General features: G+C 54.8%; 2 protein-coding genes and 2 long non-coding RNA genes across 9 annotated transcripts; 2 read left to right on the top strand and 2 right to left on the bottom strand.

Annotated features, from left to right (window-relative positions):
- Nucleotides 1-57: 57 nt before the first annotated feature.
- On the top strand, nt 58-3,559 carry LOC122209611. Of its 3 annotated transcripts, none has more exons than XR_006197686.1 (5): nt 58-624; nt 715-858; nt 1,963-2,629; nt 3,121-3,210; nt 3,345-3,559. It is a non-coding gene; the product is annotated as an uncharacterized LOC122209611 (long non-coding RNA). The 3 variants fall into 3 exon arrangements; XR_006197684.1 differs by having other exon boundaries at nt 2,888-3,210; XR_006197685.1 differs by having other exon boundaries at nt 1,955-2,629; nt 2,888-3,210.
- Nucleotides 996-6,147, bottom strand: MAZ (MYC associated zinc finger protein). 4 transcript variants are annotated; one of them, XM_042921625.1, is made up of 6 exons: nt 6,048-6,147; nt 5,315-5,401; nt 4,375-5,231; nt 3,910-3,973; nt 3,462-3,633; nt 996-2,113 (listed from the first exon to the last, which is right to left on the bottom strand). In XM_042921625.1, the coding sequence occupies exons 1-6, from the start codon at nt 6,081-6,083 to the stop codon at nt 1,956-1,958; spliced, it is 1,374 nt and encodes a 457-aa protein (XP_042777559.1). In that variant the 5' UTR covers nt 6,084-6,147; the 3' UTR covers nt 996-1,955. The 4 variants fall into 4 exon arrangements, with proteins under 4 accessions (XP_042777559.1, XP_042777557.1, XP_042777558.1 ...); XM_042921624.1 differs by lacking the exon at nt 996-2,113 and adding an exon at nt 2,447-2,649; XM_042921623.1 differs by lacking the exon at nt 6,048-6,147 and having other exon boundaries at nt 5,315-5,539.
- Nucleotides 6,148-6,863: 716 nt separating this feature from the next.
- On the bottom strand, nt 6,864-20,991 carry KIF22 (kinesin family member 22). The gene is made up of 14 exons (XM_042921621.1): nt 20,917-20,991; nt 14,665-14,860; nt 13,000-13,127; nt 12,755-12,909; nt 12,309-12,518; nt 11,998-12,228; nt 11,504-11,657; nt 11,240-11,375; nt 9,300-9,468; nt 8,610-8,778; nt 8,172-8,239; nt 7,247-7,459; nt 7,085-7,144; nt 6,864-6,995 (listed from the first exon to the last, which is right to left on the bottom strand). Exons 1-14 carry the CDS (start codon nt 20,972-20,974, stop codon nt 6,948-6,950), a joined length of 1,995 nt encoding a protein of 664 aa, XP_042777555.1. The 5' UTR covers nt 20,975-20,991; the 3' UTR covers nt 6,864-6,947.
- LOC122209612 lies at nt 7,390-8,376 on the top strand. The gene is made up of 2 exons (XR_006197687.1): nt 7,390-7,476; nt 8,199-8,376. It is a non-coding gene; the product is annotated as an uncharacterized LOC122209612 (long non-coding RNA).
- Nucleotides 20,992-21,139: the final 148 nt, after the last annotated feature.

Below are 21,139 nucleotides of genomic sequence, written 5' to 3'. Positions count from 1 at the left end.
AGGCCCCGCGTTACCCGGGCAACCGGCCGGGTAACCACTCGCGCCCCCTCCCTACCCCTTCCCACGCGCGCCTCCTGGGGGTGCCCCCTTCCCAAGCCCCGGGCCCCTCCCGCCAACGGTCACCGGGGGTCCTGCCAGAGGCAGGGGGCCGGGGGAAACCAAGAGGGGTCTGCGAGGAGACGGGACCTGTGAGACAGGCGGGACCCGGTGGTGGCACCCCAACAAGCAGAAAGAGGGGAAGGGAGATGAGGCAAAACTTAGGGAGGCTGCTCAGGAGGAACAGGGTGGGGTTTTAAGAGAGGGGAGCCTGCAGTACAGGAAGTCCCTCTACCCTCGAGGAAGCAGCAGCAGAAATGGGCGCTGGAAGGCTCCAGGGCCCCTGGAGCAGGACTCAGAAGGGAATTCCAGGGCAGAGGCTGCAGGGGCAGTCTGGAACAGGGAGGGGGCTGGGGCCGCGGAGCCCGCAAACGCAGAATGGGCCACGCCTAGGGTGAAAGGGACAGGTGGGGAGCAGTGCGGTTTTTCTTCTCGCCCTCACTGCTCCCAGTCCCGGGGCTGACTTCCCCCGTCCTTTCTGCAACTCCACCACCCGCCGTCACCTCTTAGGGCCTTGAGGGTGTGCAGGTATTCGGCGGGGGTCTCAGCAGCAGGCACGGGGTGTGGATGGGGGAGAGCAGCATTTCTGTCTGGTAACTGTTTGGGTTTCTAACCCAGGCGTCTTCAAACCTCCAGTGGCTATTCTGGGCCTGCCCAGATTGGGTATTCCCCGGAGACCTGGGAGTCCTGGAACCTGCTCTCCAGTCACTGGAGCCTCGGCCCCACCCTGGATCTGGACTGCAGCCACTGGTGCTGCCTCCGGTGAGGGAGGAGCCAGCGCCCCAGAGCCACGCTGGGTCGAGAGCAAGGCTGGGACTGACACCCGGCGGGGAAGAAACTCCTTGGGGGTGGGGACAGAGGGCTTGGTGAGAGCAATTCATCCAATCCAGAGTCAGAGACAGGTTTTTATTTAAAATTTATTGTAATGGGGTCCGCGCAAAAGGAGGGGATGAAGGGTGGGGAACATGCAGGGGACACAGGAACACGATGACATGGCCAGGGCCACAGCTTCTGTCTTGGGGGAGAGGGATGAAAAGAAAAGGCCAGGGCTGGAGCTGGGGTGGAAGAGGGACGGGGGAGACACTGTGACTGCATTCCCCCCACCCCCAGGAAGCACCTCTAGTCCCTGGATCCCCCCGTTTACCCTGGCACCCTAAAATTCCATCTCTTATCCTGCCTCTGGCCCTAGTGGCTCCTTCTTTTGCTCCCCTTGACGTGTTTTCCCCTGACAGATTCTAAGTAGGACAATGTTTAGGGCCTGACCCTAAACAACCCCACCTTATGAAGGTACTACCGTTGCCTTCCCTGCTTCTGCCCCTTCTCCAATCTCACCTTTTCCCCTCCGGGACAGAATCTTTGATTCCCCTCCTTCCTCTCCTCCCTCCCCCTGAAAAAAAAAAAAAAAAAAAAAAAAAAAAAAAAGCACCAACTCCCCAGGGAGGGGCAGCAGACAGTAGTGGGGGGTGGGGGGAGATGGAAGGAGGAGAGCAAGGACCATCAAGGAGAAGGCTCACAGATCCCTGGAAGGGCAGGGCAGGGGGTTACAGAGAGGAGAGGGGGTGAGGGCAGTGGCCACTCCTGTCCTCTGCCACCCCTGCCCACTGTCCAGGGGGCTTCAACACAACCGAGGGGACAGGTGTTTGTGTGGGGTCAGGTCTGACAGGGAGAAGAGAGGAGCAGGAGAAACAAATCGTTAAAACCTAGCGAATTCCCCTAAGAAACATCTCTTCCTCCTTTCCTTCTGGAGGCTCCTTGGTTGGTGGGGAAGTAGTGAGGAGTTGGTGGGAAGAGAGGGGAAGAGGAGACGGTACCAAGGGACTTTCCTCCACTTTCCGCTCTCCCCGCCACCAACCTGGAGCTCACCAGGGCTGAGAGGGAAGTGGCTGAGAGCTCACGGGCACCCCCTCGGCCCCCGAGAGGGAGCCCACAGCTGTCGGGGGAGCTGCCACCGCTGCTGCCGCCGCCGCCGCTGCAGCTGCCGCCGCCGCCGCCGCCATAGGACAGACCTCACCGGTACCTGCACAGCGAGAAACACCAGGAGATCACAGTACAATCTGAAAGGCAAGAGCCTCGCCCCCTGCCCCAGACTCATTCCCAGACTCCCTCCCCTGGGACACAGCCGTTGCTCACTTCCTGTTTGGTCCCCAGAGGCCTCCGCCTGCATCCTTACCCAGTTGTCCTGAAGGGCCTTCCCTGTCCCCAGAAGTCTCCCTAACTTCAGTGATGGATGGGCATCCCTGGCCTTCCTGAGATCCCCTATTGGGCCCTTTGAGCCCCCTCGTCCCACACAACCCATCCCACCCCCCCCAGCCATGCCCCACGCCTTGCCTGGTGGGTGCGGGGGTCCCCCTCAGCAGGTGGGCTGTGGCTGGGGGGCGTCTCCCGGGACAGGGGGGGCGGCCCCCCCCAGATGGGTCTGCATGTGGCCGGCCAGCTGGGCAGGGGTCTTGCAGTGCACGCTGCACAGCTTGCACAGGATGCGGTCAGCCCGCGGGGCCTGGAGCCCGTGGTCCTTCACCGCGTGGATGCGCAGGTATGCTGCTGTGGTGAAGCCTATTGGGGGGGGGGGGGTGGATTGGGATGGGGGATGGGGGGTCAGCCAGGTGGAGACCCCAGAGACGGGGCTGTTCTCCTAGGCTGGGGACGCCCTGCTCAGATGGCCCTGTCCTCCTCCCACCATATCCTTGGTAGCCTGGGGCCAGCTACTCTGTTGGGGCTGGTGGGGCACATTCCCTCCCTAAGTTTGGGGCCTGGTTGAGTGGTGTCAGCTTCCTAGCCTTGGTGCCCACAGAGCCTATTCTCCGTGGCTGGGGGACCTCTTCCGGGATGACAGCGCACTGATTCCTAGCCACTTGAAGAGTTGACCCTCAGCAGAGACGGCTGTGTCCCCTCCCTCCAGGGCCCCATACAGTCTCAGCCCAATTACTCCGTGAATATGTGAATCTGTTTAAAAGCAGCTTTTTCTGCTCCTGGGGCAGGGCGCGAGCTTGTTAAACCCCTGCCAACGCGCTCTGCTTGCCCCAGGAGCCGAAGAGCAGAACATGTGGCCACACAGCTGAAACCCTGGCTTCCAACCCTTGGGAACTGGCTCTTGACCACTCCTTCCCCACGGCAGTGAGTCCTGCTCCCACCCTCCCTACCCACCCCCAGAGACTGACTCTTCCGGGTAGGTCATCTCCTCCAGTCAACACCTCTCAAAACTTAATGAGGTTCAGTCCTCCTGATGTTGTTCCATTTGCTTCCTAAAGGGCTCTAGATGCCATGAGCTCTGGACTACAACACCTTTAACCCACGTCTGTGGAAGGGCCTCTGGCTTTGTCCCCTACCCATTGTCCCTGGCCCTCCCAGCATCCTTCAGCATGTACCTTTGTTGCAGAGCTCACAGACATGGTGAGGGCCCTGGCTGTGCACCTTCATGTGGTCCGAAATATAAGCCGAGCTCAGCATCTTGCCACACACATGACATGGCACCTTCTCCTCGTGTCGTACTGTGTGCGCCCGCAGTCGATCCTTCGTAGCAAAAGCTGCCTCACATTTCTGGGGAAGGGGGGAGGGGCGTGGGGGGTGTCAGGAGAGTTAAAGCTTTGGGGAGTGGGGAGAGGGGGGCAAGAGGTTAAAGGAATCAGAGCCTTGGGGATCTTTGATCTGTAGGAAATGGGAGTGAGATGACAGGGTCTTGAAGAAGAGATGAGAAAATGGAGTGAAAAAGCAAAAAGAAGAGAGAGAAAAAGGGGGTCTGAGAGGCTGAGCTCAGACAGCTACAATGAGGATCAAAATCATGAAAACCGGGACAGGAGGCGGCGGGCTTCCTACCTCACATTTGAAGGGCCGTTCTGTTGAGTGCACTTGTCTGACGTGACTGTTGAGGTGATCCGGCCTGGGAACACGTTGGGGTTGGGGTTAGGGGCCTGGGGAGCGGACGCGCCCCCAATTCTACCCAACTTAGCACGACCGGCCTTTCCAAAGATCCCTGCCTTTTCGCCCAAGCCCAAGGCTTCGGAGCGCTGGCGCGGCAGGAAATCCCTCCCCCTGACGCAGGGCGGGCTGGTCCTCCTCCCACGCGAAGCTTTCTTACAACCGGAGGACCCACCTCCTTGGCTAAGTACCACCCCCTGCTCCCTGGTAACCAGGAGAGGCTTTCCTCCCTCCTCCCGGGGAGTGGCTCCCGGTCCCCGTCCTCAGAAACCTCCTCCCTCCCCGCCAGCCAAGGCCAGGCCACCTCCGTAGCCGTCCCTCCCTCCCCACCCGCCCAGTGGGCGGCCGAGGCCCCGTGCACACCGGGAGAAGCTCTTGCCACAGTGGGAGCAGTTGTAGGGCTTGTGCACAGCGCCGTCATGTGAGCGCACGTGGTAGCTCATGCGGTCCTTGCGCTTGAAGCGCTGCTGGCACACCGGGCACTGGTAGGGCTTCTCGTCCGAGTGCGACAGCTTGTGTCGGTTCAGGTGGTAGACGTCGCGGAAGGCCTTGCCGCACATCTCACAGGCGTGATTCTTCCGGATGCGCTTTCCCGAGGCGGTCGTGGTCACCACGCCACCCGCGGCCACGGCGGCCGCTCCGCCGCCCGCACCCGCTTCTCCCCCTCCCCCGCCGGCTCCGCTCAGCTGGGGCACGCTCAGGAGGCTCAGGGGCACCATGGTGGGCATCTTCATAGCACCCGAGGGGACCCGGCCGGCCTTGGCTCCCGTGTGGATGGCCTCGTGCCTCCGGAGGTTGTAGCCGTTCTTGAACTCCTTGGCGCACAGGGCGCAGATGTAGGGCCCCTTGCTCTTTGTTTTCTTCTCCAAGGCAGATGCGACCGGGGCCACGGCGACCGTCGAGGTTGGGGCTACGACGGCGGTGGCCGCGGCTGCGGCGATGGTGGCGGCAGAGACAGGGGGCGCGGCCTCGGCAGCGGGCGCCGACACCGGCGGGGGCGGCGGCGGGGGCGCCGGCGGCTGCTTCAGAGCCGCTGTGTCCACTGTGGAGGCGGCGGCCGGGGCCGGGGGCGCAGCAGCGACGGCGGCGGCGGCGGCGGCAGCTGCGGCGGCGGCCGCGGCGGCGGCCGACTCCTGGGCGGCGGCGAGAACCGGGAGCAAGTCCACCTGGAGGGGCTCGGCCGCCGGGGGCTGGGGCGTGGGTGGGGGCGCCGGCGCGGCCTGCGAAGACAAGGCGCCGTGTGGGCCGCGGCCGCGGGTCGGCGCCCTCCCGGCCCGGCCCGCCACGGCCGGCCCCTACTCACCTGGAATGGACTCTGGGCGCAGCCCTGGGAGGCAAAGAAGCGGGACTGGAGCTCAGCCCCGACCTGCAGGGGGTTCTGGGCGTGACCCTGAGGTGGCGGGAAGGAGTTCATGAGGCCGCCCACCCCCCGGGAGTCCAGGCCCAGCACGGGGAAGGGGGGGGCCAGCAGCGTGCAAGGGAACACGGGGAACATGGCCTCGGCCACGGCGGGGCCCCCGGGGCTCAGCGGGGGCCGGGGGCGCGGGCCGCGCGGGGCCCGGGCTCGGGGCGCCGCCCCCGGCCGGCCGGGCTGGGCCGCGCCGAACGCATGGCCCGCGGGCCGCCCCGCCGCCCGCGCACCCCGGCCGGCGGGAGGGAGGGAAGGAGGGCGCCTGGCGGGCCGCGGAGCGCGGCGGCGACGGCGGCGGCGGCGACGCCCCCTGGGTGGGGGCGGGAGGCCCCGCGGGGCCGGGGGCCGGGGGCAGGGGGCGGGGGCCCGGGCGGCGGCGGCGGCGGCGGCGGCGGCGGCGGTTGGAGCCTGGCGGGGCGGGGTGGGGGGAGCGAGGGAGCAGCCTCGGCCCCCGCCGCGCGCGCGCCCAGCCGGCGCCTCGGGGAGGGCGGGGGAGGGCGCGAGGGAGGGAGGGGGACAGCTGCGCGCGCACCGGGCGCGCGGAGGGGGGGTGGGACGGGAGGGAGGGCGGGCGGGAGGGGGTGTGGGAAGGGGGGGTGGGGGGGCGGGGGGAGGGGGTTGTTACCTGGAAGATGAAGCTGCTCCAGTTGCCGGGATCCATGGCGGAGGGAGGGAGGGAGGTGGCTCGAGCTCACCCTGGGGCGGGAGGAGGAGGAGGCGGCGGTGGGGGAGGGGGAACCCAGGGAGGAGGCGCGCGGGGCGGGCGGGAGGGGGGGAAGGAGGAGGAGGGTGGGGGGAGCGGAGCACACTGCGCGCGGGGAGGGCGGGCGGGGGGCGCGAGGACACACAAGAGGCTGGAGCGGGCGCGAGCGCGAGCGCGCGCGAGGCCAGCGGGAGGGGGGAGGTACGAGAGGGACTCTTGGCGGGAGGAGGGACGGGGGAGCCACCCAGCAGCCCGAGTCGCCCCAAGCGCGAGACCCCTGAGACGGCCGCTGATTGGCTGACGATGGCGCAGGTGGTGGGCGCGCGGGAGACAGGGCGGCTTCTCTCTTCCCCCCCCTTCAAAGATTCCACCCCCCTCCTCCCTCCGCCAGCGGCCGTTATTTCGCGCGCACGCGCATAAAACCGCTGTCGTTGCTGAGCGGGAGAACAGGGGAGCGCGCGCCGGGGGTACGGATGGGGCGGGGCTAAACACGAAGCGCGCGCCCGCCTAACGGTCGTCGTCCTGGGGCTTTTGCGTTAGTGTTTTGATTCCTGTCGGCCACCGTCCTTCCCCTCTCCCCCATTCCAGCGGTTTATTTACAATCCTGCCCCGCTTCTTTCCTGCTTGCTCTTCCCAAAGATGGCGCCGAAAGAGGTTACGCGGCGGAGCTTGTGGCCCATCCCAAGGGCAATTATACCCCTGGCCCCACCCCCGTAGTCCCAAGAATCAGGCTGAAGCACCAGAGTAAAAACTGTATTTACACGACACGCGGTTATACGAGAATTTAAAAAAAAATGGCCAAGTGAGGAAAGGAGCCTGCAGTCAGGAGGTGTCGCAGCGATGACACGCGGCGAGACCCAAGATGTTCGCCTGCAACACAGGAGGGAAGAGGAGAGCAGCGTTAGAGCTGGGGGCGGGGCACAGGCCAGGGAGAGGAGGGGGCCAGGCCGTGGGCTCACCTTCAGGAATGACTCCATCTGTTTCCCGGATATGCCCTCCACGCGTTCCAGGTCCTCCACCTGGCAGGACAGCAGCGATAGGAAGGGGCAGGGGAGGAGGGGGGTTGCCGCGCTTCTCTGCCGCCCCCCATTCCAGGCCACCCTCGCGGGGCCGTTCGTTACCTGGCTGAAGGGGCCGTGGAGCTCCCTCCAGCCCACGATGAGCTGGGCCTTCTTCTGGCCAATGCGTTGCAGGCTGCGCAGATCCCGGGCTGAGCCTTCATTCAGCAAATCTAGTATTTTTTGGCGCCCATGGGCCAGTAGCTCTGGGCTGATCTGTAGCTCCCAGCAGTCCTCAGCCTTCTCCTCTGGCTCTGAGGCATCCAGGGACTCCAGCTATGAGGCAGGGGGAGGTGAGTGACAGAAACAGAGTTTGCTATTCAGCCTGTGGCAGCAAACTGCTTTAGACTCCTCTGCCAAGGATAGGAACCTAACAGCAGCTACCTCCCCGCCCTTCCTAGCCTCTCTTTCCTTCAAGTGTTTGTCCAAAAACCCTCCTCCCCGGTCACTCTTTGGGCTGATTCTCATTTTATCTGATTTGTGAAAGAGTGGGGACTGTTGCTGAGGACAAAGCACATAGTAAGCTCGTAAATCTGCATCATCTCCAAAAATCATCTTTCACTCCTAGGGAGGAACACAGAAGGCACGTGATAAATGATACCCATGCCCCCAACATATCATCTCAGTTTTTAGATATTTTTTCAGTGTTGTTTCATTTCTTGAATGCTTAGGTCATGTTTCCCTAAGTGGGCTCTTAAGTTGGTAGAGAGTGGGACTCAGGCTACCCAATGTACCTATCAAGTAGCTACTGACTGAGGGTGAGAGCCCTCAAGAAGAAAGGGAAGTAACAGGTGTTGGACACGCTCTCCGCTAGGTACATACTGTATTTCGTCCTAAGTGCCCTATGAGGTATCTCCATATTCAGAGGATAAATAACTTGTAAATTGCTGGTACGTGTTTTGACTCCATGGCCAGTGCTCTTCTCACTAGAGCTTACCACCCACCCTTTTCCGCTCTAAGTGTAGCCGAAGCCTCCAGCTGCTCTCACCTTTCTCTTCCGGCCTTTCTTCTTCAGGATATGGATCTCAGCATTTGGGGATGCCGCCTGCTCCTGAACTGAAGGCAAGAATTGTGAACCAGAATCATGGCAGAGGCTACTTCTTCTCACCCTCCCTGGTGGCCACTTGGTTCTCCCATTTCTGATTCCTTGGGTCGGTCCCCTCCATCCCAAATTAACCTCTTCTTTTGTTGTTTCCATGTGACCTTTCTTGTATTGGAAAGTAGTCTGTTGTTAGTCTGTATGTTAGTTAACATACTAAATGCCTGAGAACAGAACACTCAAGCTCTGTTTCAGACAGTCCTCACCCCTCCCTGGGGTTGCAACATAGTGGGAGCACACAAATGGCATGATGAAAGCTGCTCCAAACACCTCTTCCCTTTCCAAGATCTGTTATCTGGCCCTCCTGGTCCCCACCGCCACACTTACTCAGTTGCAGGGGCATCACCACAGCCTTTTTGAGGGGCTTAGCTACTGTGACTGTGCGGCGTGCAAGCGGTCGGAGCACTGCAGGAGAGGAGTTTTCTTTATCCTTTGGGTCTACAGCCTCCTGAGCCAAAACCTTGGCTTCCAGTTCTTTTTGCTTCATCTTCAGCCTCTATTGGAAAGGATCAAGGAGACATGTCACCTAGAACCAACAACTTTCAGGCAGCTTGAATAGCAGTGGATTAGGAAAGTGAGTACAGGGCTCTGACGCCCTAGCAGGCAGGGCAAGGACCAAGGAGAGAAGCTACCAGGAGACAACTGGAGCCCACGGTAATTAAGGGCTTTCTAATGATCAGGGATGCTCAGAGGTGGAATGGGCCCCTTTGTGAAACACTGAAGGGAAAGACCGTTCGAAAGTCCTAACTTAATTTGAGCTGGTGTTACAAAATGACAGTCTCTTCTATTGTTCCTTTTACCTGGATTTCCACCCCCCTCACCTCCTCACAGCTGATCAATTATTTTCAAAGTCCAGTCACATTAAGGACATTCAAGCCGAAGCTGAAGAACAGGGATTCCCGGTTAGGTAGAAATCGGATGCTGGTCCAGCCTTTCAGTGTCCTTCCCTATTTGAAGATCCTCAGATTGCTTCTCAAGGCCAGTAGGAATCCCAGCCCCCACCTGCCCAACACTTACCTCAATCTCCAAATCCTTCTCTTCCATGGTCTTCATGAGCACCATCCGCTCTCGCCTCGGGGTGTTCAGCCCATGGGTTCCTTGGCTCCCCTGGGAGCCCAAGAGACGGTCCAAGCTGAGGAGGCGCTCCAGCACAGCTGGGTCCATGCTGCTCAGCTTCTGTAGGGGGCTGAGCAGACAAAGGTTACTCCGCACCCACCTCTCCTCTTATCGCCCTCTCCACAGCAGGATTCCCTTCATTATGCCTTAAATTGGTGTATTCTGTGATTCCAGATTCTGCTATTAAGTTGCTGGGCAACCCTGAGCAAGTCATTCAGACTCTCTGGGTGCAGTGTCTTCATTAAGTGAGTGAGGATCAATCACTACTTGCCCAGGTAACCTCTCAGGGATGCTAGGAGATCCGATGAGAACAAGTATTTAATGAACACTTGAGTTGTAGGTGTTCAGGCTCTAAGACACTCCCTGCCCTATAGGCACTCACAGTCTAATGGGGAAGAAGAGACTGTGATAAGGTGACAGCAAGGGCTGTGTGCCTTTATTGGAGGAGCATGTGGGGAAAGATTCACAAAGGAAGTCATCCTCAGCAGGGCTTTGAAAGCCACTGCAGACCTCAAATGCCAAGCCTTCTTCCCATGGGCAGTAGGAAAGGCATATTTGAGCTGAGTCCTGACTTAATCTGAGCATAATGCCTAACATTTGTTCCTTCTGCCTGGAAGTTTTCCCCTCACAATTATCATTCAAAAGTCAATCTGATATCACCTTTCCCGTAAAACCCAGCTTGATTGTATATCTTCTTTCCTATGCTGTGAACTAGCTCCTCAAGGACAGGGACTGCCCTGTTCTTTGTGTGCAAGTGCCTAGGAAGAGCAGGATCAGAAAATATGAGTGAATACCAGAAGTCATTTCTTCCTTCCTGGCTCTCACAGAAGCAGCTCCTCTTTCCTTACTGCACCCTGTACTACCTACCCTCCATCATATACTGACGTTCTAGTCTTCTTTCCTTTAGAGCCCGAGGTCAAGGTCTGAATAGGTCTGATGTGCCCCATCTCTGAGCTTTGCCTATTCACATGTGCAGGGGTGTACATTTCTGCTGACAAATAGCTTGAGAGAGACAAAACTGACATGGAGTTCTAAGCAAGCAAGCACCTGTTGCTATATGCCATCCATCCTCAACTACAGCAGCCTCCCCAGGGCAGAGGATGTACTAATCCTTGACCTCTGGCCACCCCTATTCACTAGTCTTTAGACTTACAGTTTAGAGAGACTGTACTTGGGCTTGGGTAGAAACTGGGCAAAGTAAAAACTGCAGCTGGCTCCCTAGAATTATTAGGGGGGGCCAGGTGGCCAGACACAGAAAGCTAGGCAAGACCACTAAACAGCAGTGACCTAAGGATTCAAGCATACTGGGCCATGAGCTGGGGCCATCAGAACTAGGGAGACTCGCCATACACACAGAAGGGAGGGACTCAGTGACTCTGGACTGAGGTTAGAAGCAAAGTTAGATAGCAACGGGCTCCTTGTAGGGTCCTGGAGATGCTGGACTCTAACGCACAGACTGAGAGGTCTCAGGGACACATGGCTCTTCATCTCCTCCTTGTCTCTCTGCTTTGCACTTATCCTCTAGACCTGAAAGACCTGATCTAGATTACTTCTTGAACCAGAAAGAGCTGCCCCCAAATGTGAGGTTTTGCTGACTGCCTAAAGGGATTGGAAAATGGAAAGGGAGGGGCTAGGAACTCAAGGAGGAGGCTTCCTTCAGGCCCCGGGCAGCAGCACCAAGGACAGAGATTGACCTTAGCACTTCAGTGAATTCGGTAGAGTAGGATTTGGGGTGAATTCAATGAGGAACAAGTTCACAGGCTAAACCCACTACTGCCCTGCACCCAACCCAGACACAACAGAACAGGGAATATACCCAAGGCCCCTCCCACTCCGCTCACCTGAGTTTCTGAGAGGCAGAGGCTGGAGCTGCTGTGGGCTCAGGACTCCCAATCTCCTCTTCCTCAGGGCCTCGGGCTCTCTTTGCCTCTGATGGGCCTACCAGTTCTTTCTGAGACAGTTTAATGGGTGCCAAGACTAGGAAAGATGTGGGGCGGCGGGGGGGGGGGGTAGCGGTTAGCCTCTATGCTGATGATTGGCAGAGTCAGCAAACTCCCCAGCTGTCCAGATCTGGCTTTTCCACTCTTGCCAACCCCAGTCCTCACCACGAAGCTGCAGACTCTCGTTGGTAAAAGGACGATTGATCACCTCCTTGGACCTGGCAGCAAAGTTGAGCGCAGAGACTGTATCTAGGTAGAAACGTCTCTCGGGGGCAATGTTGGCAATGAGGATGCTGTGGGCTGAGCCACCCAGAGAATCCTGAGGGATGGGGATGGGCAGGATAGGCAGATCAGAAACCCCACATTTCCGGTTTTTTTTTTTTTTTTTTTTTGATGTTTATTTATTTATTTTGAGAGAGAGAGAGTGCAAGCAGGGCAGGGGCAGAGAGAGAGGGAGAGAGAGAATCCCAAGCAGGTTCTGCTGTTGTCAGCAGGGCTCGATCCCAGGAAGTGTGAGATCAAGAGCTGGAGGCTCAACCAACTGAGCCACCCAGGCATCCCCCAACGTTTTCATTTCTTGACTGCTGTTCCCCACCCTCCCAGCACACCTAAGAACCTCCTTCTCCAGCCCCTTTTCACCCTGAGGTGGGTGGCCTGACCTGCAACAGGCGAGTGAGCTTGCTGTCCCGGTAAGGTACACGAGGGAGGCCCTGGTTCAGCGCATCCACCACCTTGCCCAGTACAAACAGGGACGAGTTGATAGCTCCACTTTCCTTCAACCGCAGACCCTTGTTACCCGTACGCCGGTTGTCCTCTGAACCAGCCAAGTCAATCAGGTAGAGTTTACCCTCCCGCTGGCGGAATGGGGCCAGACGTTCCCGCTGATCCACCTGGAGTTAAGAGCAAGGACCCCCAACTTAGTTCAGGTTCTAGGGGCTTCCCGGGTCCTCACCCTGTCGGCGGGCCTCACCTTAACCAGGAGCACAGCATGACTGCGGGAGGAGCGCTGGTTGAGCCGGGTGGCTCCTACAGTCCGGTTTCTACTGGCTGGCAGGAAGTGCCGCTCAAAATCAGCAAAGCTAGTGATGGGCTTCTGTGTGAGGCCCGGAATCAGGATGTTTCCTCGACAATCTTCTCGGATCACCAGGTCTCCTGATGCAGGGTCCAAGAGGTCTAATACCTATTGGAGCAGTGAGAGGTAGGGCGAGTTCTGCAGACACAGGCCACTTACTTCCTGGGCACCAGTCTCCTTTTCTCTGCTGGGCTGTCAGAGTTGTACCATCTGCTACCTCAACCTGTTTTTCCGGGTCTTGCCTCCTTGCTAGAGCAGAGCTTCATGCTTAAGAACTGGATCTTATTCTGACTTTTGTCTCTTCCCTCCCCAACCAGAGTGGGGGGCGGGGGGGGGGTGCTCACCTTTTCCTGGTAGATCTCTAAGTAGGACATAGTGACAGAGAGAGCCCATGGCCGGCCCTCGCCGCCCTCCTCCCTTGTGAGCTGTAGGAGGTCCATGAGAGCCCGGGGAATCACTCCAGGTTGCTCTGGGCTGCCCAGCATTGTGTGCGTCTTCCCTGGGGAAAGAGTGGAGATCGCTGTGAGATCTTCCTCCCCACTCTGAAGCCCTTTCTGACCCATGGCTATTCCCTATCTGGCTCCCTCACCTGCCCCTGTGGGTCCATAGGCAAGCACACTGGCATTCTGCCCTTCCAGCAAGTGCCTCAGGATGGGCTGCACTGATCCCGCATAGATGTCCTGCTGAGAGCTCCTCTCTCCATAGAAGGCATCAAACCTGCAGGCAGGAAAAATGGAGGGAATTAGTGGAGGGTTCCATTCTCACCCAGACTTACAGGGTAATACTAGCCACGGATTTAAAAGAGTCTCTATCCCTTTTCTTGCATAAAGACCTTAGAAAGCACCCACTGAACACCTGTCCTGTTCCTGTCTCTGTACTGGTGTTAGAAATAAAGAGATGAATCTGATGCCCTGATCTTGGGAGTTCTGTAGTCTGGTGGGATAGAAAGATACCCATCCTTTGTTGTGATTCAGGAAATGAAGAGGAGGACACACTAGAAAGAATAAGTGAGTCTGCTTGAGCAAAGAGGATTTTGCCAGAGACAGAGGAGAAAGATATTCCACGTATCAAAAAGAGCACACAGGGGTGCCTGGGTGGCTCAGTCAGTCAAGTGTCCAACTCTTGATTTTGGTTTAGGTCATGATCTTCACTGTTCGTGAGATCTCACAGACAGCGAGGGAGCCTGCTTGGGATTCTCTCTCCTCTCTTTGCCCCTTCCCCGCTCGTGTTTTCTCTGTCAAAATAAATAAACATTAACAAAACTTAAAAAAAAATAGCACAGAGAAGGCATGGTGTGAAAGAGCAGGGCTTCCTGATCTTTCCCCCAACACAGTGTATATAGGCAGCAGTATTGGTACACCACGATGGCGCAGAGGATGCTGCTCCTGACTCGGAGAGACTCCACTCACCCGCAGTCTACTCTCTATACTCCGGTAGAGAAGCCGTGGCTGAGGCCACAGCAGAGATTAGTATTTTAAGTGGAGTATAGCCTGTGTTGGGGGGAATGAGGCTGGTAAGAAACAAGTCCAATTGCCAAGGGCCTAGAATGAGGTTGTCAAACTTTTTCTGTAAAGAGCCGGCTAATAGATATTTTAGGCTTGGTGAGCCATAGGATTCCTTTTGCAGCTATTCACCTCTGTCATTATAGTCAGAAAGCAGCCGTGGACCATATGCAAATGAACACGTGTGGTTCTGTTCCAATAAAGCTTTTATTACAAAAAAAGACTCCTGGTCAGATTTGACCTGCAGGCCGTAGTTTGCCACCCCCTAGCCTAGAACGACAGGCCGAAAAGTCTCAACTTTCTACCTCCAGTGGGGTTTTAAGGTAGCTGCCCTTGTGAGTTCTGTCCCCAAATCCGGATGGCTTCTGTCACATCCAGCTGCAGCCTGGGCTGGCTGGCTGGCTGGTCTATGTTCCTCCCACCCTTCCCACACCTCCCCGATCCTAGCTGGGGCTCCCCTGGTCACCCTTGCTACTCCTTCCCCACTTTGTGCCTATTTCCCCCATGAGACTGTGAATAGTAATATAAATCTGGTTCAGCTGCCAGTCTTTCCCCAAGTATCCTACAGAACACTGGTCACAAGTGGGCACCTATGAACATTTCTGAAAGCCCAAACGAAGGTGTGGGGAACAAAGTTGTGCTATGAAAGGTGGAGATTCTAAAAAGGCACGTCTGAGAAACTGTCTGGGCAAGTGATAACGTGAGCTAGGAGAGAGGAGAGGGACAGGAGGGAAGAGTGGCCTGAACCTTACTGGTATTTGAGAGTCTCCTGGTGGTTCCTCCAGTTGGCAATCTCTAGTGAACAGCTGTCCAGGCCCCGCACACAAGGGGGCTCACCTGCTGCAGCTGTCCCATCCACAAATGGTCGCAGCCTCACGGCCACCCTTACCCGAGCTGGAGGTGGGCGCCGGCCAGCCCCCACCTTGCTTAGCCGACAGCGACCAGCTCCTAGAGGAGAGAAGGGAAGTTTTTAGGCATGAAATACGGTGGTAGCACAGAAGTTGCAGGAGCCGGCTTTGCAGAGAGGCAACGGTAGGAGTCTTACAGGAAGAGCTACTTGATAGAGCTGAGCTCTGACGGATGAATAGCAGCTTGCCCAGCATTCCAGGCAGAAGGAATGGCATATGCAAAAGCATGATGGTGTGAAAGCATGGCCCCCTGGAGAACTGGTGAGGTGGGACTCTGTGTTCTGTTAGTGAGGATGAGCAGAGAAGGGCAGGATGGAAGACAAAGATGAATCAGATACATGGTCTCAGGAGGAGTACGGTGGGGGTTGGAGGACAGAGATTACCTACATACAGGTCAGGGGTTGCAAACCATATCATGTACTTAGCAAACATTAACAGTAAGCACTGGCTACATGTCAGGTACACTTTAATCTTCATGGTGTCCCATGGTGTCCCCTCTTAGTGCCATTTTACCAACAAAGAGGCTTATGGAGGTGCAGCAGCTCTCCTGAGCACGTCGGCATTTTACACCTGGGGCCTTGTGGCTGTCGCACCTTGTTTCATAGCCTACATTTTGTCTTTTTGCTCCTCGAAAGAGTAAGCACAGCCTGAAAACAAAACAAAACCCCAGCATCTTAAGTAGACTAGAGACCCATATAACCTTGACAGAGGGGCAGGGAAGATGGACTGGAGGCTAAGGTCGTGGGGACACCATGGGAGGGCCAGGGGCCACAGCTCGTTTCAGGGAAGCTCTTTCCACCCTGGCTGTACTGTGGGTGTCCCCAACTTGGCCCAGTTCTTTCCTTGCTCTACAAATAAGTCCAGTGGGGAGTAGATTGTCATGTTTACACAAGTAACCTGGAAGCTCTTGTTAAAATGCAGATTTCACTTCCGTCCCTGGAATGATGCCTGAGATTCTGCATTTGTAACAAACTGCCAGATGGTGTGGATGCTGCTGGTAGGACATGCTTTGGATTGCCAAGGTGTTGTAGACCAGCATCTTGTAAGGATTAAAAGAGTTGACATTTGCCCCTCCCAAAACCAGTCAATGAACTGCCTGACTCTTCTGTGCTATTTCTCACCTGAGGTTTACAACACACACTTACCTGTACATGTGTGTTACATACACAAAACTGATGGTTTTCTCTTGATGGAGCTTATGTGGGTTTCTTTTGTTACCCAGTTCTGTGATGCTCTAATGTTTGCATTAAAAAAATAAGTAACACTGTGGATGGACACCTTTGTTTGGAAGGGATGAGGTTGAAAGGCAGCCCAGTCCCTTTCTGCCCCAGCTCAGTCTGCAAAAGGCATTAACATGCAATCCTCCTCTGTTGTAAGCTTTCTGTTTAGTTTGCTTCCAATAATTAAATTTAAGTCATTAAAAAAAAGAGAGATTATAAATATTTTTATCAGAAAACACAAGATAAAACTTTTTTAAAAAAGCCTGTTTTGAGGGGGGCGCCTGGGTGGCTCGTCGTCATCTGACTCTTGATCTCAGCTCAGGCCCTGATCTTAGGGTCATAAGCTCAAGCCCCATGTTGGGCTTTGCACTAGGCGGGAAGCTTACTTTTAAAAAAAAAAAAAAAAAAAAAAAAAAAAAAAAAAAGCCTGTTTGGGGTGCCTGGCTAGCTCAGTCAGTAGAGCATGAGACTCTTGATCCTGGGGTGGTGAGTTCGCACCCCACAGTGGGTATAGAGACTACTTAAAAAAAATAAAAATTTAACAACAACAAATAGCCTCCTTATTTTCATGAGGACTGAATGAGCTAAAAAATATCTCATGAGGAGGGCATTTCTCTATTTTATGGTGGAGGATACCACACAGTACCTCACAGCTAACAGCAGAATTCCAACCTGGATCTCTTTGCCTCCAAAAATCTGCTTTCAGTGAGGATGCCATATTGCCTATTGGGAAAGTTCTTGGCATCTCTGACTCTCTCCCTTTTTCTAGTGGTTACAGCTGGTTGTCAGGGCCATAGGCCTCAGAGAAGGCAAGAGGCTGGTATGTGTGACCAATGCAGGAACAGCAAGATGAAAAGGTGGGCAGACTACCCTTGCTGAGAATCTTACACATAAGGCATGCCCATAAGCGGATGGCCTACAAAACCTGGGCTTCTGCTCCCTAATCTGACAAACGAAGCCAGTAATACCCCTTCTCATTCCATGGTTTACAAGGCACTTGGGCATCTAGTTTTCGCTCGATCCTCAGGAGTCCTGAAAGTCCGTAACAAGTCAAGAGAAACCTGCAGATGCACCCATGCAGGTGAGAACACTAAGGTGCAGAGAGGTTCACTGACTTGTCAGAAATGTGTGCAGGGGCTTCTCCTTGCCTATCTTTCCCAGGGTTTGGGGGAGAGAACAGAGAAAGTTGGCAGATACAGACACATTTAAGGAAGTTTAAGGGGAAGGGGAAGTCTGTGGTGATGTACTTGGGTCAGACAGAGCTGAATTTCAATTCCAGCTCTAACACTTGTTAGCTTGTGACCTTGGGCAAGTGACTTAACATCCAGGTGCTCTGGTTTTCTTTGTTTATACAATGGGGTGGGGTGGGCCTCGGAGAGGCTTAATGAGAATTAAAAGAAGTAACATGTAAAATACCAACACAGTAACCAGCACACAATAAGTAGGTTCATTATTCAAGGTAAGATAGCCTGGGTTCAAAGCCCAGCACTGCCACTTACAAGGAAACGGGTACATAATGGTCTATTCCTGTGCCTCAGTTTCCACAATTGTAAAATGGGAATAAATATGTACTCGCTGGGTTGCTAAGGGAATAAATGAGGTAATTCATGTCAAAGTGCTCAGAATGGCATTTGGTACATTGGTAAAAGCCTTGGTGTTTTATTTTCTATTCACCTTTCATTTTCCAAATGTGGAAACCTCAGTATAGAGAGGTTGGCTAACTTGCCTGTGGTCAACAGCTACCTAGTGACAGAGCTTCAAATGAAGGTCTAACTCTGAAGTTCATTGTATGAGTCCCCAGACCTTCTCAGCTCATCTTTGTATCCCCATGGGCCTTGGAGTCAGAGACAAGTTCCACCCACCCAGTAGCTGTGTGAGCTTAGGAAGCCTTCTTCACTGTTGCAAGCCTCAGTTTCTCTTTATAAAATAACAGTATCATAAGATTGTGAGAAGTCAAAAAAAGAATGTACATACAATGTTTGGCACAGTGGGTGGCATCAGGGGCTCAGTAAATAGTAGTTGTTGTTATTATTACACTCTTTTACTTATTTACTCTTGTTACCCACTCCTCCAGGGAGCAATTCACTTCAGCCCTCACCATTCGGCAGGGTCACTAACAACCTCCCTAATGCTAAATCCAGTGGACATGCCTGGTCCCCAACCTATTTGACTTCCCAGTAAGATCAGACACCCTCGATCTGCCTTCCTTTGAAAAATACACTTTCCCCTAGTTTCCATGCCAGAGGGCCAAGGTGAACGGCTCTCTGCTTACTCCTTCTAAGTTTCTGCCAATCTTAAATATTTTTCCAGGCTCCTTCTATCCTTTCTCTAGCCTGAGGTCACTCAACTTTGGCCCTAATATTCTGGGCTACATAATTCTTTGTAGTGAGGCTGTCCTGTGCACTATAGGGTGTTTAGCACATCTATGCTAAACACACATGCCAATAACATTCTGCACCCCCCCCCCCACCTCCTCTTACACCTCCTCTCGAAGTCGTAAGGTACTTCAAACCCCACCTATCCCAAACTGAACCCTTCCCCATCTCTCTTGCCACCTGGTCCTCCTCCTATGCTCTCTCGTGTAAACGAATGGAACCAACCCCAAAGACGGGAGTCTTCCTTAACTCCAGCTTCTTTCTCGCCTTCTACATCAGTTATTCAGTGTCTGTCAATTCTGCCTTTTTAGAGGAGTCCACTTCTCTCTACCCCACTGCACAATCTTCGCAAAGGCAACCATCATCTCAACAGTCTCCCACACTGGTCTTCCTTCCTCTAGTTTCACTCCCCTCCAGTCGCTCTCTTCCCACTTCCTCCCTTGCACTATAAGCTCTCAGCCACAATGACCTCCCTACAGTTCCTACAACATGCCCAGTTCTCTCACACCTCTGGGCCCTTGCACATGCTATCCTCTCTCCCTGAAGTATCTTCCTTCTCACCACCACTCGCCATGTGACTGAGGTAAATACACCTTACTTCCTCTAAAAAACCCTCTTTTGTAAAATTACTCTCCCATGAAGTTGTGTCCATGGCTCTCTGGCTCCTCCATCCAAGCACTCATGACATCCCACTGTAACTGTAGATGTGTCTCTGTGCTCCATCTGACTGCGAACTCGGTGACAACAAGTCTTACTCTGGTCACCTTTATATCCCCAGTGCCTGGCACAGAGTAGTTCTCAAGGAATATTTGCTGAACAAATTTTTGGTGAATGAACATAAAGCATTGTCTTGTTTCCTGTTTTCTTCATAAAAATGGCTCCCTGCCATTCCTGTCCCAAAGCTCACAGCCCAAGGGAGAAGGAAAGGAGAGGCACACGTATACAAGTGCTTATAGTACAAGAGTCTATCCCTTTCGTCATAAAAGCAACTTTAAGGGTTGGGCAAGGCTAGCACTTACTTCTTCTAATTTCCTCCCTCTCACAATTCCCCAACTTCATTTGGTTTAACTCCTCTTTTATTGATGAGGAAATTGAGCCAAAGACAGCATCATTGGCCTCTTTATACATTATAAATAAATCACTCGGTGGTCTTTTCGTCCAGCTGAGGCCTGATAAACTCCTATCCGACCCTTGAAACCCACTTCAAATATCACTTCCCTTAATCAGGTCCTCCCAGGATATCCAAGGGTTTACTTACTTCAGATTTTACACTCTCTATCACAGTTTATACATATCTCTCATTGCTTTTCATGATAGCATATATTTATACGATTATCCACTGAAACAGATTATAAACTTGTCTGGGAGAAGGGTCAATATTCATTCAAGCATTTTAACCATATCTACTATGTACCAGGCACAGTGGGTGTCGGAAAAGTGAGGGGAGGGAGGCTGTGCTCCGAAAGCAGGAGTATCATGTGCTTGGGCATAATGGTTAAGAGCAGAGGCCCTAGAGTAGGACTGCCTGAGTGAGAATTCAGACCCCAATATTCACTAGTTGTGTTAACTTCGAGCAAGCTATTTAACCCATCTATGCCTCAGTTTCCTCATCTGTAAAACAGGGACAATAACAACCAACCACCTCATCGTATTGTGTAGCAATTAAACGATTCATCACCGCAAAGTGCTTACAACTGTGCCTGGCACCTAGCAAGGGCTCAACATGTGTTTGACATTCCGCTAGACAGCTTTGTTTCTCCACGGGGCCTGACCAACAGCAGGGGACTCAAATCAATTACTGTGGCATCTACCGTAAATCAACGACCAGAATTCAGTGGACAGGAAGAGAGCAGAGACATCTGTAAACAAACACTCACAACATACAAGATTCGTAATGTCCCAACAGCCTTTCCAACCTTAAAATAGCACTGACTTCCACGGCTAGAGCGAAAGGAAACAGTCCCTTATTCCCCCTATTTGTGATCTGGGCACATCTTATACTGTCAACTCACACCCAGCTGCTGTGCCTCGGCCTGCCCTCCAGCGTCTCCCAGGGATCTCCGCTCACCCAAACAGCACGTCATACACAGAACCCTCCCCTCGCAAAATGCGCATCCAGCTCCTTTCGTCTGGTCCCTATGGTCAGTGTCAGCTACTCTTCGCTCGCTTACTCACATAATCTCCCGAGATGGGGTAACTGTCCCCATTCTACAAAGAAACTGGAAGCTCACAGAGGAAAAGTGCGCTAGGCTCAAACAAAGCTCTATATCGGAACTGGGTGTTTTAACACGGTCAATTGACCCGCACGGAGGGCTGGAAACAAGTGAGAAGGGAAGAGCGAGGTGCGCTGACCAGCTCGAGACTCCCACCTTCCCCTCCCCTCCCCGCCCCCGCGCCATTTCGGCCTCTCCCCGACAACCCGCAGAACCCGGACCAGGCTCCGGCACATTACTCCACCAGGTTCCAGACTTCGGCGTCCTGCCCAGGCCGGGCTCGCGTACCTGAGATCGCCGCCGCCATCTCGCGTCGCCTCAGCTGCGCGGTACCCCCCGCGTCCATTCCGCTCCCTCCGTTGGCCCGCCTCTCCCATTCGAATTTCTCGGTGCCCCGCCCCCCGTCCTGGCCTCCACCAATCACGGCTACTCGCTACCGGAAGCCCCTGCCGGCGGTTCGCAACCATCCCGCCCTCTAGGGCTCGCCTCAGGGTCCTGCAAGAAAAAGTTT

This window comes from Panthera leo, chromosome E3 (genome assembly GCF_018350215.1).
Source record: "Panthera leo isolate Ple1 chromosome E3, P.leo_Ple1_pat1.1, whole genome shotgun sequence".
NCBI lineage: Eukaryota > Metazoa > Chordata > Mammalia > Carnivora > Felidae > Panthera > Panthera leo.
The sequence above is the reverse complement of the archived record's forward strand: the minus strand, read 5'-3'. Positions and strand labels throughout refer to the sequence as shown.

What these genes read in the sequence shown, in the direction of transcription:
- MAZ (XM_042921622.1), bottom strand. Translation starts at nt 5,506, where the DNA reads ATGTTCCCCGTGTTCCCTTGCACGCTGCTGGCCCCCCCCTTCCCCGTG. An exon ending in GCGCCCAGAGTCCATTCCAG is followed by an intron (nt 5,232 to 5,314) that starts GTGAGTAGGGGC and finishes TTGTCTTCGCAG; the next exon opens with GCCGCGCCGGCGCCCCCACC. An exon ending in AACGGCCCTTCAAATGTGAG is followed by an intron (nt 3,634 to 3,909) that starts GTAGGAAGCCCG and finishes CCCCTTCCCCAG; the next exon opens with AAATGTGAGGCAGCTTTTGC.
- KIF22 (XM_042921621.1), bottom strand. Translation starts at nt 20,974, where the DNA reads ATGGACGCGGGGGGTACCGCGCAGCTGAGGCGACGCGAGATGGCGGCG. An exon ending in CGAGAGTCTGCAGCTTCGTG is followed by an intron (nt 11,376 to 11,503) that starts GTGAGGACTGGG and finishes CATCTTTCCTAG; the next exon opens with TCTTGGCACCCATTAAACTG. An exon ending in GGTGATGCCCCTGCAACTGA is followed by an intron (nt 8,240 to 8,609) that starts GTAAGTGTGGCG and finishes TCTTGCCTTCAG; the next exon opens with TTCAGGAGCAGGCGGCATCC.